The following is an 18,209-nucleotide window of genomic DNA, read 5'->3' as shown; positions in this document are numbered from 1 at the left end:
TACCATTGTTAAGTGACGACGTCTTTGCATTTTAATCGTATTACGGAGCTCATTATTTGTTCTCGCAATCAGGGATGATTAATTTTTATTTATTTACTTCTTTTTTGGGGGTTGTTTTGATAAATATTATTAAGGTGAAAGTTGTTTCTTGTAAAGCTAAATTGAGTATGTTAGCACATAACAATTCTTGAGCAAACTAGCAAGTTGTTTGATGGATGGATCCCCAGCCTATTTGAGCAGATCCTATTCTAAAGCTAGCTTCCAAATAACTTCAGCTCTAGAGCTGAAGTTCGACAGTTACAAAACAAAAACTTCAGCTCTAGAGCTGAAGTTCGCCAGTTACAAAAACAAAAACTTCAGCTCAGCTTACAAACAAAAACTTCAGCTCTAGAGCTGAAGTTCGATAGTTAAAAAACAAAAACTTCAGCTCTAGAGTTGAAGCTTACAAACAAAAAGCCAGTTACAAACAAAAACTTCAGCTCTAGAGCTGAAGTTTGACAGTTACAAAACAAAAACTTCAGCTCTAGAGCTGAAGTTCGACAGTTACAAAACAAAAACTTCAGCTCTAGAGCTGAAGCTTACAAACAAAAAGCCAGTTACAAACAAAAACTTCAGCTCTAGAGCTGAAGTTTGACAGTTACAAAATGAAAACTTCAGGTCTAGAGATGAAGTTCGCTAGTTACAAACAAAAACTTCTGCTCTAGAGCTGAAGTTCGACAGTTACAAAAAAAATACTTCAGCTCTAGAGCTGAACTTCAGGCCCGACTACTAGAATGCTGAAGTTTTGCGTGATTGCCTTTGCTACTTCAGCCCCGTATGCTGAAGTTATGCGAAAAAGCGGGTACGCTTGCAATTTATTTTTGCAAAGCGGACACAAGTTAAAACGTGGCACAAAAAGCGGGTATAGATGCAATTGCCCCGATGCTCCTATGGCTGTCAAATTTGGCCCAAGACCAAATGACCCGCCCAAGGTTGATTGGTTTTGACCCGTCCATTTGTTGAACTTATCCTATCTTGAACCAATCCATCTCACCCATTTAAAGTTGGGCTAATCTTTAGCCCAAATTGATCTATGAGTAACTTTGTCAGAATGTCTTACAAATAATTTTTTTGTGATATGTTAATATATGACCATAACCCAAAAAAAAGTGTTATTTAGTAATTATATAATTTATAAGAAAATAACACATATTAATTAAAGCTTAATAAAAGTTGGGTGGGTTGAGTTATGACCCGAATTTTAGCCCATATTGACCTAAACCATCTTAGCCCAAGTAATTTTTGGACGGATCTGTTGACCCCCTCAATTATTGACTCAACCTATATTGACCCGCCCAAAAGCAATCCGGCCCACCCATTTGACACCTCTAGATTCCCCTCAGCATGAGACGACAAATTCGAAATTGGTTAAGAATTTCTGCCACTATATATCCCAGCTCGGAGTCAACCAGATTCTATTGATCATGTTCCCTTTGTAATAGTTGTACCTTGTCTTGGGATGTCTTTGGCTTTGTATCTATATCTATAATATCTATCTATCTATCTATATCTATCTATCTATCTATCTATCTATATTATTATAAAAGTATCAATACAATGTCGGTTTACAAAAATAACCTTATAACATTAAGCATAATAACTCATAATAAAAGGACATAACCGGAATTCTAGATATTAGCCTTATAACTCTATTAGTTTTAGAATATAATGCTACACATTAGGAATCCTGCATGACCTTTAGGAATCCTATTAGTATAATTATTTTGGGCATAGACATATAATACTACATCTTAGCATGTTTGCCTAATACCTTTAGGAACACGTTATGTTTACTTTTAACATAATTGGAGAAGAATGACTATTAAGAAAGAGAATCGGCTTATCATATTCTTTAAAATTTATTAAGAAAATTATGTAGGAAAAAATTATAATTAATACTTTGAGGTTAACACATAAAATTAGGACCCAAAAAAAAAAGTTGGAGTAAGATTAAGCTTCTTTATTACTGTATTTTATTCTCCTCTATTTTTGAGGTAAGCGTTAAAAGGGTAAACGAATTTAGAGATAATCTGCAGAATATCTAGACTTTAATTACTTTGCATACAGATATTGGCTTGATGGAAAAGGAGAAGGAAGCATTGGATGAGCTAAATAAGTGGTCGGACATACAGGAAAGAATTCTAAAGCAAAAAGCTAAGGCACGCTGGATAAATGTTGGGGATGGGAATAACAGATATTTTTTTGCTTGTACGAAGGCTAGGGCCAGTTCAAATAATATATCTATATTAAGGGGAGGTGATGGTAGAGTATTGCAGAAGCATGATGATATTAAGGATGAAATCCTTCAGTTCTACAAAGGACTCCTAGGATCTACTGCTGACAGAGTGCCTTGTATTGACTTGAATATTATGCGACAGGAACCTAGTCTTACCATGCTGTCGCACCTTCTTTTTCCGCCCCCGCGAGGGTGCAGGGAGTTTTCTCCAATTAAAGGACAGTCGAAACGGGATTTGTTTATTTGTTTCAGAGTCGCAACCTGGGAATTTTATGGCGTCCCAAGTCACCGATTTTAATCCCGAATCGAGGAGAATATGACTCTGTTTGTCATTCTGCGAACCAGAAATCCGGATAAGGAATTCTGTTAACCCGGGAGAAGGTGTTAGGCATTCCCGAATTCCGTGGTTCTAGCACGGTCGCTTAACCATTTTTATACTTTTTAATTATCTCGATATTCTGCATTTTTAACATATAAATAGAGGTAAATGAACAAAAGTAGCGAGCAAAGTTAACTAGGAAATAACAAGGGATGAACAAACATAACCACTCAGAGATAGTGAAAACAAGTTAAGATTCAGCAAGACATATTCGAAGCATGGTGACTATGAAACATCAACAAGAATCAAGCAAATAGGCCAGCAGACAGAACCAAAGCAAGGGAGATCAGGCTAATACACACAATCAAATGAGGAAACATGCTAACACATAGAGACAAGACAAAGGAAATTAGGCTAACACAGGTAATCGAAGCAAAGAAACATGCTAACACACATAATCGAATGAAGAAACATTTTCTAGAAATTAGGGGTTTTTAGCAGAGTCAAACTAAAAAACAGTAAAAGCATAGAAATCGGTCAGAATAAACAATGAAAATGTTTTAATCATAAAGAAAATCAATCGAAGCATGCATAAAAAGAAATCCCAGAAATCCTAATTTCGAAGAAAGTAAAAAATGGTTCAAAGCAAAGGATCTTTCAGAATAAACTCAAGAATAAACAGATCACAGAGGAAAACATGAGGATAGCATGAAATGACACCGTTTTTGAGATATTCAGGAGAGAGTTAGGGTTTCAAAAAAAAAGAAACCTAATAGAAGTGGGAAAAACCTGTCGTAACCTCATAGATCGTGACATATAGGGTGTGATTTCATCTGAGATCACACCGGAGAACTCGCCTATAGAAGAACTAGGAACCCTAGGTCTCAAATCGCCATGGTCCATAAGCCTTGAAGGTCCTCGAGGTATTGAACAGGACGATGAAAGGTCTATCGGATCCTTGGGGTTGAAGGGAGGTGGCCGGAGAGGCGGTGGATTCATCGGAGAGAACCAGAAGGTTCTAGAGGGAAGGGAGAGCAAGAGTCAGTATAGAGAGAGAGAGAGAGAGACCGTCTTGGAAAATGAGGAGTCTGGGGGGTTGGGATTTAATTTTAGGAAATAAAATCTGTGTCGTTGATCTCATTTGATCAACGACTCAGATTAGATCGGAGATGGATCGGGTAATTGAATTGGGTACGGGTCGGGTTCCTATCGAAATGGGGCTGGAAATTGGGCCAATATGAGGCTACAATTGAAAGGGAGAAAGGCTGTTATTGAAATAGAAATAGGCTAATTGTTAAATAGCCAATTTCCCTTTTTTATTTTATAAAAATAATAATAATGATTTTAAAAGTAAATTAAAAATATTGAGCAAACAAATACTATATAAACATCAATTAAAAAATATTGAAACCAATTTTATAATTATAAAATGCTATTAATAATAAAATATGCCATAATTGCAATTACATGCAATTAGCTAAAAATGCCAAATAAATTTGTAAAAAATATACAAAAATCATCTTAATTATATTTTGGTGTAAATACGAGAATGAAATAAGTTATTCATCAAAAATGATAATTTTGGATTTTGTGGTATTAAAATAGGTAGTAAATCGGTTTAGAAATCGTTAAAAAAATACTAAAACTCTTGGGTGTGCTTATATATGCACGTACATGCTATTTTGGAAGTATTTTGGGTACAAAAATACCTAGAAAAAAATTGGGTATCAACACTGATTCTACAACAAAATAGACAAAACAAAAGAAATTGTTTTGCCCAGTTTGCACTAGGAAGATTTGTGAGTTGTTAGCAAAACTATAAACCACTTATACTATTGATCCAATGATGAGAGTAAACTAAAGACTAGACTAGGATGTGCGTCTCCTAAAAGTGATTGAGCTTGCGGAAAACTGTAAACTAAACTTGACTAAAGTAAAGATTGACCCTATTCTCCAGGCGGAGCCCCCTGATTTCAGGAAAAATAAACACTAATTACTTAAGAAAACTAAAAATTGACCCTTTTTTTTTCAAATCCAGACTTTCTTTTTTTTTTCTTCAAATTATCCTAGGAGAAAATTCGTCGGGCTAGATTTTCTATCTTAGGAGAAAGATTCATCAGACTAGGTCATTTTTTTCTCTCTTTTTTTTATTTTGGTATTGGTATCTTAGGAGAAAGATTCATTTGACTAAGACATTAATCCTAGGAGAAATTTCATCAGACTAGATCCTTTTCTCTCTTTTGTTTTGTTTTTTTTGTATTTTAGGAGAAAGATTCATCAGACTAAGACATTTACCCTAGGAGAAAATTCATCAGACTAGGTTTTCTATCTTAGGAGAAAAATTCATCAGACTAAGATCTTGATCCTAGGAGAAGATTCATCAGACTAGGTTTTCTATCTTAGGACAAAAATTCATCAGACTAAGACTTCTATCCTAGGAGAAAGTTCATCAGACTAGGTCTTCTATCTTAGGAGAAAAATTCATCAGACTAAGATTTTGATCCTAGGAGAAGGTTCATCAGACTATGTTTCTTTTCTTCTTCCTTTTTTTTGATACCTTAGGAGAAAGATTCATCAGACTAAGATTTATATCCTAGGAGAAAGTTCATCAGACTAGGATTTCGATTGGGAGGAAAATCCATCAAACTATGACTTTTTATCCTAGGAGGAAAAATGTGAAGATAAATGGCAAGATTTTATGCACGATAGCAAGACAAATAAAGGCAAAGATTTGAGAAACTTCCCTCTGTAGGCTCCTCTCGTCTTTTCTTTTTCTTCTCTTTTTTTTTTGTTTGTTTTTTTTTTAATCACTTTCCTTGCACTGCTTTGTTCCTGTTTCACACAAAGAAAAATTTGCCAGTTTTGAAAATGGTGGTCGATTTGTGGCCTTGAGTCTTGAGCAACTTGGCTTTTGCTCGATCAGCTTGAGTCGGTTTCGAAAGACTTTTGCTTTGCATCGACCCTAATTGTTTCACACACAGTACCATTTGTATTTGTGACTCAATCAGCTTTATCCCAACCAGAGATCTTTTCTTAGGTGGCCCTTTTCGATATCTTGAATGACTTCCTGCTTTGAGCAATTTGTCTGTCAGAGAGAATCACAAGTTATCTTTGTTTGCACCAAGCAGGCCGACAAGAGTCTTTTGGGGGAGCCTTTATATGAATCCTCAAGGCATGTTGACATTAACAACTGAGTTTGCTGGCCCAATTTACTTTGTACAACTGAAAAACTGGTAGCAGATTTTGAAATCTTTTCTTGCTTGTTTTGAGAAGGACTGACTCAGAGTGAAAGACACAAATGATGCAAAGAAACAAATATTAACAAGAAATGCCCATGTCGGAAGGACAGAAAGAAGAATTGTTTTTTTCAATAACTAGCCTTAATGATCATGACATGCATTTTGGACTTAAGGGCCGGATCTATCAAACTAATCCAATCTTCCCTTTTACCATTCTTATGATCTTTGAAGTCGGGCCTATTTATGACAATTCATCGCATCAGCTTTATGACTCACTTTCGACAAATAGTGTCTGAGGGATTTTCACCAACAAGTCTCTCTCATTTATTCATCTCTACTTACCGTCGCCTTATAGTGCCCGTGAGGGTTTCACTAATAAGACTCTCTCATTTTTCTTTCCCTATTTTGTGAGCAACTTGACGATGTTCTATGTCGTGTGATAACTATTGCTCATTGCATACGTCTCCTGGCATTCTTGAAAACATATTGGGAGGTCTTTATTTGGAAGGTTTCTGGATAGGATTGGAAAGAAAGGTCGGCATGAAGGCTCAAAATAAACTCAAAATGAGGGGTTGTAGACTTACAACTCTTGGAATCGACTCTTTCAAAAATCAAATAAAATCTTTGCCCCAGTTTCAGAGGCTGGGGATTTTTGGATTTTTTCTATTTTTCCTTTTTTTCTTCTAAATTCTTATTTGGTTGGACCGAACCGTGAGGCTGCCTACGTATCCCTTTTTTAAGGAATCAGGTCCAACGTAGTTCAAACATCTTGCCTAAACTGGTTTTCATCTTTCTTTCTATTTTTTCCCTCTCTTTTTCTTATTTTTATTTTCTTTTTCTTTTTCTTTTTGGTTTACCCCAGCTTATATTTTTGAGGGCATGGACCTTTGACAATTTTTCTTCTTTTTGTTTCACCTGAACTTTTTAAAAGTTGCCCCAGTTTGTACTCTTGGGGCACAAACGTTTTTTTTTTATTCTAAACTTGATTCCAAAAGAGGGTAGTCAAAGAAAAATAACACAGACTCAAAAGGGGTAGCAAAGGATATAAATTGTTTGGGTAGCAGAAAAAGGGCCTCCCAACTTCAAGAATGTCAAACATGGTATCTTTTCGCGATCATAACATTGACGAACATGTCTGTCTTCTTGGTGTGCCATGGTCACAAGACATTTTTTCATCCCTTAGTGACAAACTTATCAACAAATATCAATTGATTAAACATCCTCAAGACCGATCTTCACAATAATTTGAAGGTGAATTTTACTCGGCCTTAGTTCCAAAGTATTCCAAAGACCGATCTTCACAATATACTTGAGAAGTTGTAACGACTCGACCGGTCGTTTTGAGAGTTGTATCTAAGTTCGCCCATTTTCTACTTTTTTGTTGTTCCACGGCTGTATTATGACTTATCAGGTTAGTTGGTTCGGGTTCGAAGTGATTTTGGAGAGAGTTGAGACATTAGTCGTTTGTGAGAAGGTTTAAGTTGGGAAAGTTGACTGGATTTGGACTTATGTGTAAACGACCTCGGATTTGAATTTTGATGGTTCGATTAGCTCTGTTAGGTGATTTTGGACTTAGGAGCACGTCCGGAGTAGAATTAGGCTTGAATTAGCGAAAGTTGGAATTTTGGCGATTTTGGCGACAGTGGAAATTTTGATATCGGGGTCGGATAGGATTTTCGGAAGTTGGAGTAGGTTTGTGGTGTTATTTCAAACTTGTGTACAAAATTTGAGGTTATTCGAACGTAATTTGGTAGGTTTCGGCATCGTCTGTGGAATTCGAAAGTGTAGAGGTTCTTAGGCTTGAATCCGAGTGTAATTTGGCATTTCGATATTGTTTTGAGTGATTCGACTAAGTTCGTATGATGTTATAGGATCTGTTGGTATGTTTGGTTGTGGTCTCGAAGGCCTCGGGGTGATTTCAGGTTGTTATCGAAGTGTTTAGAGTTAGAAAAATGCAGCAGAAGCTACTGTTGCTGGTGTTTCCACACAAATAGAGTGGGAACCGTAGGTGCGAGGACGCAGAAGTGGATGGTGAGGCGTAGATGCACAGTTGAATTGCAGGTGACCAACATCTGCAATGGCCGTAGATGTAGTCAGGTGATCGCAGGAGCGGAGCCAGCCTTTTTAATGAATCTCCACAGAAGCAGAACCCTGCTCGCAGATGCGGTTCCCCAGGTGCAGAACTAGGACCGCATGTGCAGTTTAGCTTTGGGAAAAAACCCCAACTCGAGGTTTTGTTCTCCATTTTTCAATTCTGGACGTCAGGAACTCGGGAGAGAGGCGATTTTTCGAAGGATTTCAACGAGCAACGTTGGGGTAAGTGATTCTAACCCATAATAGTATAAATTTTGGGAATCCATAGCTTTATTCATCATATAATTAGGGATTTGAGCTAGAAATTTGGGGGTTTAAGGCTTGAGAATTAGACAGTGGATTTTGGGGATTTGAGTGACCATATGAGATCGTATTTTGATAAATTTTGTATGTTTAGACTACTGAGTGAATGGGCTTTCGAGTTTTGTGACTTTTGTTGGATTCCGAGACGTGGGCTCGGGGGGCCGGGTTTGAGCCGATTCGGAATTTGGTTACAATTTGGCATTTTTCTTGTGGAGTTGGTTCCTTTAGCTATATTGATCGTATTGTGTTGCTTGTGGCTAGATTCGGGATGCTTGGAGGCCGATTTGAGAGGCAAAGGCATCGCAGAGTATGATTTTGCTTGGTTTGAGGTAAGTAATATTTTCAAACTTGGTTCTGAGGGTTCTAAACCCCGAAATACGTGTTATGCGGTTAGTATTGAGGTGAAGCACATGCCAAGTGACGAGCGTACGGGCATGCGGGCGTACACCGTGAGAATCATGACTTGGTTCATTCCATGTCACCATTTACTGACCCTTTCTTGTTGATATCCGTGTTTCTATCATGTGATAAAGTAGATGAAAGTAGATGAGTTGTAAATCATGTTAGGGCTTTACTCCGATACTTTTGGGACCCCTAGTGGTTGTTTCTTGCTGTCATCTCATTGATTTCATTGGTATTCTATGCTCAGTCATATTCATGCATTTCATATCATATCTCAGTCTCAGTTGTTATTTATTGGCACATCATATTATTGTTCCAGGTTAGTTTCATGACATTGTGAGCCCGTGGGCGAAACTGGAGAGTAATGACTGAGTGAGGCCGATGACCTGATTATGAGTGAACGATATGGGATCAGTCCGTATGCTGCAATGGTTGTATTGATGTGTGATAGTGCTTAGGCTAAATGATCCCCTCCAGAGTCTATACACACCCCCAGTGAGCGGTTGATATTATTATTTGGAGATGGATCTTCTCCATGATGCTGGATTGGCCTATGTCCTCGGTACGGAGACTAATGGTCAGTGATGTATATATTCCGAGATGGATCTTTCCTGGGCCGTGTAAGCCATATACAGTACCGAGTGATTGTGAGGTTATTATTTTTACCTAGAGATGGATCATCTCCATAAGGTTGGATTGGCCTTCCTTAGTACTGATTGACTACTGTCAGAGATGTATATAATCCGAGATGGATCTTCTCTAGGCCCTATGAGCCATATACAGTACTGAGTGGACGAGCATTTGAGAGTGTGAGTACATGAGATATTCAGCATGGTGCATCATATACAACATGTGCATTGGCATGTAAATGTAGTAGAGTTTTATTCTTTACCTTGTTCGTATCTGCTCTATTTTACTATTTCACTATTTCACTATTTCACTTGCCTATTAAATTGAAAGCATGCCTACGTTTATGCACATTCATTTCTGTTATTTCTGTGGTGGTTAAGTTCGTCACTACCTTTTAGTCCACAGTTTGAACTCGTTACTTACTGAGTTGGTGTACTCACGTTACCCCATGCACCTTGTGTGTAGATTCAGGCACTTTTAGTCCCAGTGGCAGTCGCTGATTGAAGGCTTCAGGCTTTGGGAGACTATCGAGGTATCTACACGACGTTCATAGGCCTTGACTCTCCTTCTTTATCTCTAGATGTATTTCCGTTTGTTCCTTTAAACATTGCAATAGACTATGTTTTCCTCTAGACGCTCATGCACTCAATGACACCCCGGTTTTGGGCAGTTGTATCGTAATTTGGATTTTATTATGTTTTCAAAAATGTTCCTTAATGAATTGTCGCTTCAGTATTTACTGTTTAATTTTTTTTTTGCGATGTTGGATTATTGAGTTGAGGCTGGCCTAATTCCACAATAGGCGCCATCACGATGGGTCGAGTTTTGGGCCGTGACAAAAGCGAAACTATTTTTCGGGAAAACTATGGAAAAGCTGAGCATTTTATCTCTAAGTTACTTCTTTTGTTACTTGCTTTACGTTGTTATGAACTGTTGTTGGCTATTGGATGTTGGACCCGACCTTTGTTCCAGCTCATCACTATTTTCAACCTAAGGTTACGTTTGTTACTTATTGAGGACATGGGGCCGGTTATACTCATACTACACTTATGGACCTTATGTGCAGATGTTGGCTGCTGATGTTGCTGTGATCGATGAGAGTTGGAATTGAAGACGTACATGCGTTCCGGTTAAAGCTGTATCTTGTTCGTGATAGCCTTAGATTTATAAAACCCTGCGTATGTGCTTTTCAAACAGATGATGTATTTACGTCATACAAGCTTTGTAAATTCTATTCTTAGAAGCTCATGATTTGTATTACCAGTTCTTGGGGAATTTATAAGATTGAGATATTTTCTTTTATTTAATTACCTTATTAATTTCATTAGAATTGGATAGTTGTTAATTGACTTACCTATTGGATTGGGTTAGGTGTTATCACGACTAAATGAATTTTGGGTCGTGACAGGTTTTATCAGTTATTTTCCTTGTGTAGAAAATATTTTTCTATAGGAAAATTATTTTTCTCCAATTATGAGGAAAATATTTTCCAAAATATTTAAGTCAACCAAACATGGGAAAATTAAAAAAAAAATTGGAAAATATTTTCCTTCATACCAAACAAACCCGTAGTCAGAGGCGGACACACATGTTAAGTTGAGGGGTCACCGGCACCGAAAACTTCGGCAAAAACTCCATGTATACTTACAAATATTTTCAAAAAAATAGTTAGATATTAGTATAGGCGCTCGTACCAATCATTATGAGTAGTGCTACATTTGTAATGAATGTCATGGTGCCCCTGCAATCGCCGAATCCTATGCCTGCCTCTGCCCGTAGTGTACAATATTTACTCATTTGGCTCGTGAGGACAATGATGGAAATTCAAAGGATAAATTTGGTTTTACCCATCTATAAATACCTTATTTAATACAGGAAGATCCAATTAAGAGAAGGAGAGATGGAAGTTGCTAAAATTCTTCACATGAACTGAGGAATTGGAAACACTAGCTATGCAAAAAACTCTACGCTTCAGGTATCATCATACGCCTTTTTATTTCCTAATGGAGTTATAAACTCACCAAGGATTATAAATAACATTTTCTTATGAATTACTTATATATAATGATAGTGTAAAAGGTATAGCTATCATTTAAGTGATCAGACATTATTTTTATCTTATCAGTATAAAGCTTAAACTCATTTTCTTTTACTTAACTGGTATTTGAATAAAGATTTGGTTGAAACTTGGGAAAAAAAATTGAAGTTGAGTTGAAAAAGTCCTAATATAGACACTCTCAAAATAATTATATTTACATATGTTTTAAACAATTATTTACTTATTGATATGAGTCAAGCACTAAGTGCCTACCTTAAGACTTGTTTTCTTAAAAAAGAAATCCTTCCAAACTCCAAAGACAAATCTTACAGAAAACATTTCTTTATGAAATAAACAGTTTTATGTTTTTCTTTTCTCGACTTAATTTTCACCATTTAAATTGATGTATTGTTATTAGAAGCGGATCCATAATTTAATGTTTATAGGTTCTTGTAGGTGGGGAGGTGGATCCTCCCCTGACTCTCATGATCGGCAATTAGTGGGATAGATTCCTAAACAACCATTTTTCAGTTCGTGTAATTTAAAATTAGCAGTGATCACGGAATTTCAAATTCTACAAGTGAAATTTAGAATATTGTGAGTTTCTTTTGAGAAAATTTAAAACTCTATGATAGTGACTATTCAATAATTGCCGACTAAAAATGACTAGCTCGTGCTATTACCGGGATTGACCTCATTCAGCGAACCTCCTCAAATTGATTGACTCGCAAATTTATGATAAAATTTTATCTGTACTAAGTGTTTATACCAAATTATACCAGTTTATCATGTTTAAGTGATTTTATTAGGTGAAAACATATATTTTTTAATCATAATTAAGTGTTGTGATATACTATTTATTAATGTTATATATACATTAGTGTCTTAACGATATACTATTAATGTTGTGATATACTATAGTCCAAAACTAATTTATAGGGCGGCTTAACGATATTTGTTGCCTAAATCGGAACTTTGACAAAAGATTTTAATTTTTTTAAATATGTATATATTTTAATTAAGTCTATTTTTCTAGCTTCAAAGTTATTAAATTTTTTGTAATAATTATTTTTCCAATTGATAATATAGGTAATTAATTTGAAAACCGCCTACTTTATAAAAAAAAAAAAACTTTTTGTTGCTTATAATACTTGATGCAATACTTTAAATTTCAAAGAGAAACAAAAAAGAATCTCAATTTACTTTATTTTTAATTTGTTTGTTGATTCTTTTTTTTAATTTATTTTATAAAGGCAGTAAAAACTTTATTATTAAACTGGCTCTTGATTATCGACCAAAAACTCATCGAAAATGATGGGTTGATTTTTTATTTTATTTTTGGTTAGTATTAAAAATCAATCTATGCGGTCAATTTATTGACTGAAAAAAATATAAGATTTAAAATAATTGATCGAATTCGGTCGGACTTTTTAAACTCCTCAATTATAAAATGCATCTTTCGGGAATAGCTAAATACAAAATAATTATAATTTTAAATTTTATACTGAGGTTAGTATCTTAATCCCGGTAACCAAACGTCCTTAGCTCCCGTTTTGGCCATAAAATTTGGAAGCATTTTTTCGAATATGTTTTTAAATAGTATCTGATTTATTTATTTTTAGATTCTAACTATTTTTTGCCAAATTTTGAAAATAAAGTCTTCAAATCCCAAAAAAATAACTCTCTGAGTAGTTTTGAAGTTATCGAAATTTTTTACTCACAAAACTTTAAATTCTTTTCAAGTAAAATGCATGTCCAAACACACTTTCCAAAATAATTTTTCATCTTATCTTTAAAAACTCTTTCTTTTTTCAAGTTTTAACTAATTCTATATCCAAAGTCCAAACGCTAGCATAATTGGCTTGTGAGGGGACACTGTTGGAATTTCATGGATAATTTTGGTATTACCCATCTATAAATAAGTGATACCCCCATTGGAACTTTAATTTGCCTAGCCAAAAAATACTATATTCGTATAATACAGAAAGATCCAAGAAATGGAAGTTGCCAAAGTTCTTTTCACATGAATGAAGGAATTGGAGAGGCTAGCTATGCCAAAAATTCTTTGCTTCAGGTATAATATAATCACACAATTTTTTATTTCCGCATAGAGAAGCGTTAGCTTAACTGGTAAAGTTGCTGCTATATAATCAGGAGGTCACGGGTTCGAGCTGTAAAAATAGTCTCTTGCAGAAATGCAGGGTAATGCTGCGTACAATAGATCCTTGTGGTCCGATCATTCCATGGAACCAGCGCATAGCGGGAGCTTAGTGCATTAGGTTGCCTTTTTATAGAGGTTATAAAGTCTCAATTATAATTACTTTACTTCATTTCATAGCCACGCAAATACTACTACTGGTTTAAATGACAAGTTTCAAAAATTTTATAGCTACGTAAATATTATGATATATTTATGACCACAAGTTCAAAAGTGTTACTCTCTCTATTAAATTTCGTGCCAAGTCTAACTACGACAAACAAATTGTAACCTTCTGATTTACATTGCATTTTGATACAGCAAAAGGTGATCCTAATGACAAAGTCAATAAGAGAAGCCATAGCTGCACTCTACAGCAGCCTTTGTACAGCAGCCGTTTCATAATTATTGAGGTAATTTGACTCGGTACGGAATTTAAAAAAAAAAAAGACTTTTGAAACTTGCGGTTTTAAAAGTTTAAGGGGTAAAAAGTTTGTGGAGCAATGACATTTGTGTGGCTATAAAAGCTTCTTATTAAAGGTAAATGGATAAAATGAAAGAGTTTAAAGTTGAATTATTTTCAAATTTAAAAATGTGTCATTTGTTTTGGAACCGACTAAAAAGGAAAGTATCTCATTTAATATGAAATGAAAAGAGTAATATAATATAATATAATATAATATTCGTATTTGAAGCATATGATTGCACTCTTTGACTAGGGAAACAAATACAGATGTGGTTTTAATAGGTCAAATATAAGATACAAATATTTCGGGTCTGTTGCATTTTACACCCTTAATGTTTGTCCCATTTTGTCATATGCACTATGTCTTATTTTCTTTTATAACTTTTTTCATGAGAGTAAAATAGGAAATATAAATAATAAGAAAAAATGACATAAAATTAAAAGTTAAGGCTTCGTCGCTTAGGAGTTAGGAGAGAACCCGCAAGTTTTGGAAGGTCTTGTATTTTTGCTTGAATTATTTTTGAAATTTTAAAGCTTCTTTTAATTTGTACTTCCTATTTTGTCCTCATGGAGAAAATTTATAAAAAAGAGTGGTTTTATTATTTTGCAAGAAATTAAATAAAAAGATCGGGGTTCAAATCATTTTAAAAAATAGGACATGGTGAAAATCACAAAATATGACACTCGTTACAACAACACCACCAACAACAACCCAATATAATCTCACTAATGGGGTCTGGGGAGGGTAGTGTGTACGAAGACCTTACCCCTACCATGGGTAGAGAGGCTGTTTTCAAATGGACCCTCGGCATCCTTCCCACCAAGACCCTCGGCATTCTTTTAATTATTTTTCCACCACTAAATGTATCTAACCACTCTTCCCCTCCATGCAAGATTGTTTAGGAGCATGCATGAATTGACTGAGCGTTTGAACTGCAAAGATATTTCTGGCCTAATTTTTTTCTGGCCTAATTAATCATGGTTAAGCATGTCATTCTTGTCAGTTGCTACCTTTCCAACCGCTTTAACAAATTTATGTTGAACGAAATTTTGTCTCTATAGTTATAAGGTAAGAGTAACGTCTGCATATACATTATTCTTTTAAGAATTTGCTTTTCAGATTACACTGAATTATTGTTGTAATTTCAATCTTTAATTTTGCTTTTTTAAATTATTATTTGAAATCATTTGTATATATAGGCGTCAGAAGCATATAGGACTTATTGTTGTTGCTGTAGGTTCTACATGTTTAATTAAACGGCTTACGGGTCGAATATATACACAATAAGAACATCTTTATTCTGAACAGCTAACATAAGATTTGAATTCATGACTTGTGATATATAGGTGCCTGATGGTATAGAGGATAACAAGGGAAATATTTACGTGTCAAGAACAAGTCCAACAACTGTGGTTAAAGCACATTATGAGCAATATGAAAGAGATTTTGTAACTTTTCTTAAGTATCGTTCAAAGGAATTGGTGAAAGGAGGACGAATGATATTGACAATGCTAGGCAGGAACAATGAAGATCTCTACAGCAAAGGGTGTTACTACATAGTGGAGCCTCTGGTCATGGCCCTCAAAGAGCTAGTTGAAATGGTAAAACTAAACAAATTTTAATATTATACACATATCGTACACATATAAATACCAATTTTAAAAAAAAAATTACATATATCTTGAAAAAAAATAATTTGCATATTCCTTAATATCTTGACTATGTCATGATATTTCTGTAGTTATAAGAGCATGTCATTAGGGCTGTAACGGTTCAGTGAGCTCCGTAGTTTCTGCCCAAAGGATTAATACATATTAAGAAATCCACTAAATACTTATAAATATCTGATTGTGAACTCAACTATCATATTACACATTAACTTGAGGTCGTTGTAGCCTTGTAGGTACCCATAGACTTAAATCGCAGATCCGCCTTTGTATGTCAGTAATGGTACAAGAAGTTTAAGCTAAATCAGTTTTAAATATTAAAAGTTTACTATTTGTGAAAATTCAGTATCACGTAAAATAGAGCAGAAGGAATATAACATTTGAATTTCAAATTGCCAATCCAACTTAGTATGAACGATAATTTTTTAATTGATCTAATAGTATAAAAAAATTATTATTAATATATAGAAGTTAAACTCATAGTGTATTTTCATTATTAATATGCAGGGTTTAATACAAAAAGAGAAAGTAAATTCATTCAATATTCTTATATACCATCCATCTCCTGCAGAAGTGAAGTATATAGTTGAAAAGGAGGGATCTTTCACTATTGATGTCTTGGAAACTTCAGAATTTCATATTGATGTTTCTGATGAAACCTGCAGTAATACAGGTCGGTCCGATGTATAAGGCGACTCGCATTTGTGTAGGGACCGAGAAAAGGCCACACCCCAAGATTGCACCAATAGTGACAATATGGCAAATAGCCTGAGACCCTTGGCTGAGCCTTTGCTTGTCAGCCATTTTGGTACTGAATTGAATATGGATCAAGTGTTCAACAAGTGCAGAGAAATCTTTGTCTATTGCATGGCAAAAGAGAAGACTACATTCACAAATGTCATCATCTCCATGACCAAAAGAAACTAGGGCTATACTCCCCCTTTGTTATTTCGTGCTTTTAATTTAAGGAGATGGTGTCTTAATTTGGTTATTTTAAACATGAAGAATAAACCCAAACAACCATCCACCAAATCGCTTAAATTAAAAATAGTCGGTGGATACATAATATATGTATAATTCATATGTTATAGGTGTATAATCATTGCATATTCCATATATTAAACAATAAATCTGGCCGGCTATTTGTGTTGAATTAGCTAAGAAGAAACCCAATACAAATAGTAGAATTGAAACTGCTATAAGCCTATAACTACTAAGGCAACAAATAAATCAAGGGAGGAGAAGAATAAGATAAGTATATTTTTTTTTGAATTTCTGGCAAGAATTCCTTTGGGTTTGCGTGAATTGGCGGACTGATCACCACGTAGGGATGCTCCTATGGCTGTCAAATTTGGCCCAAGACCAAATGACCGGCCCAAGGTTGATTGGTTATTGACCCGTCCATTTATTGAAGGAATTTTTACACCCTATAGAAAACCTTAGTACCCTATTTATTTTAAATAAATACCATTTTAAAATATTACATCCTATAGATACCTTTTATACATTATAACCAAATATCTAATTATAGTTACATCCTACATTTAAGGCACCATATATGCTAAATAATATTTTTCTCTCTCCTTTTTAATCTTTTCTCTCACATATTCACAGTAAAATTGACTAACCACGTTCTCTCTCTTTTTGCATACACTTTACTCTTTCTCCCTCAACCCACGATTCATACCTCTCCTCCCACCCAAATTCTCTAGCTCTCCTCCATTATCATTCCATTACAATCGTCTAGGGTAAGTTTAATTCATTGATTTTGATAGACGAAGAGCAATTGGTTCAACTGTAGCGGCTAGATTCTGCTTGGCAGTGGTCGTTGAAGTAGGGTTCACAACTTTTGCGTAATTCATGGCTTCGTTTGTGGGATTTGAGGGCTGGGGATTGTTTGTAGTTGTTGTAGGAGGTTGGGCAGATGTGTTAAGGGGCTGACCAGCCGGAATTAATGGCTGGCCGCCGGCCGGCGAAGCCATCAGGCTGCTTCTCTCTCTAGATCGCCCAAATCGCCTATTTATATTCAGTTGTATTCGAATGTATATTTCAGCTGTATTCACATGTATTCAGTAGCATTAATTTATATATTTTAGATGTATTAAAAAGTTATGCGTATTCTCTTGTATTCAGTTTTAATCAGTTGTATTTAACTATTTTATTCAGCAGAAGTTAGTTGTATTTTGTTGTATTCAATAGTTTTATTCAGCTGTATTCAGTTGTATTTTGTTGTATTCAAGTGTTTTATTCACATGAATTAAGTTGTATTTTGTTGTATTCAACTGTATACAGTTCTACTCAACTGTATTATTCATATGTATTTCTCTTTATTCAGCTATAATCTTTATTATGTATCTTTCAAATACAGATTAATGAGGGATCGTTTTAGTTCGTTGAGTTAAATTAGGAGAATATCATGTGATTTGATTTCCTTAGTTCGTGGAGTTAAATTAGGAGAATATCATGTGATTTGATTTCCTTAGTTCGTGGAGTTAAATTAGGAGAATATCATGTGATTTGATTTTCTTCCGTTTTTAACCAGTTTAACCTTCTGTATTTAACGTTAATGTCGCTTAAA

The 18,209-nt window shown here is 35.0% G+C and overlaps 1 protein-coding gene across 1 annotated transcript; it reads left to right on the top strand.

Moving 5' to 3' along the window:
- Positions 1 to 2,117: 2,117 nt before the first annotated feature.
- On the top strand, positions 2,118 to 16,558 carry LOC107816311 (S-adenosyl-L-methionine:benzoic acid/salicylic acid carboxyl methyltransferase 2-like). Its single transcript, XM_075224574.1, has 5 exons — positions 2,118 to 2,391; positions 13,819 to 13,910; positions 15,311 to 15,565; positions 16,139 to 16,295; positions 16,368 to 16,558. Exons 1-5 carry the CDS (start codon positions 2,118 to 2,120, stop codon positions 16,556 to 16,558), a joined length of 969 nt encoding a protein of 322 aa, XP_075080675.1.
- Positions 16,559 to 18,209: the final 1,651 nt, after the last annotated feature.

This window comes from Nicotiana tabacum, chromosome 11 (genome assembly GCF_000715075.1).
Source record: "Nicotiana tabacum cultivar K326 chromosome 11, ASM71507v2, whole genome shotgun sequence".
NCBI classification, from domain to species: Eukaryota; Viridiplantae; Streptophyta; class Magnoliopsida; order Solanales; family Solanaceae; genus Nicotiana; species Nicotiana tabacum.
Note: the sequence above shows the minus strand (reverse complement) of the source record. Positions and strands in the feature narration are given on the sequence as shown.

Coding starts and splice junctions, on each gene's coding strand:
- LOC107816311 (XM_075224574.1), top strand. CDS start 2,118: ATGGAAAAGGAGAAGGAAGCATTGGATGAGCTAAATAAGTGGTCGGAC. Junction 2,392..13,818: donor TACTGCTGACAGAGTGCCTT/GTATTGACTTGA, acceptor ATTTTGATACAG/CAAAAGGTGATCCTAATGAC. Junction 13,911..15,310: donor GCCGTTTCATAATTATTGAG/GTAATTTGACTC, acceptor TGTGATATATAG/GTGCCTGATGGTATAGAGGA.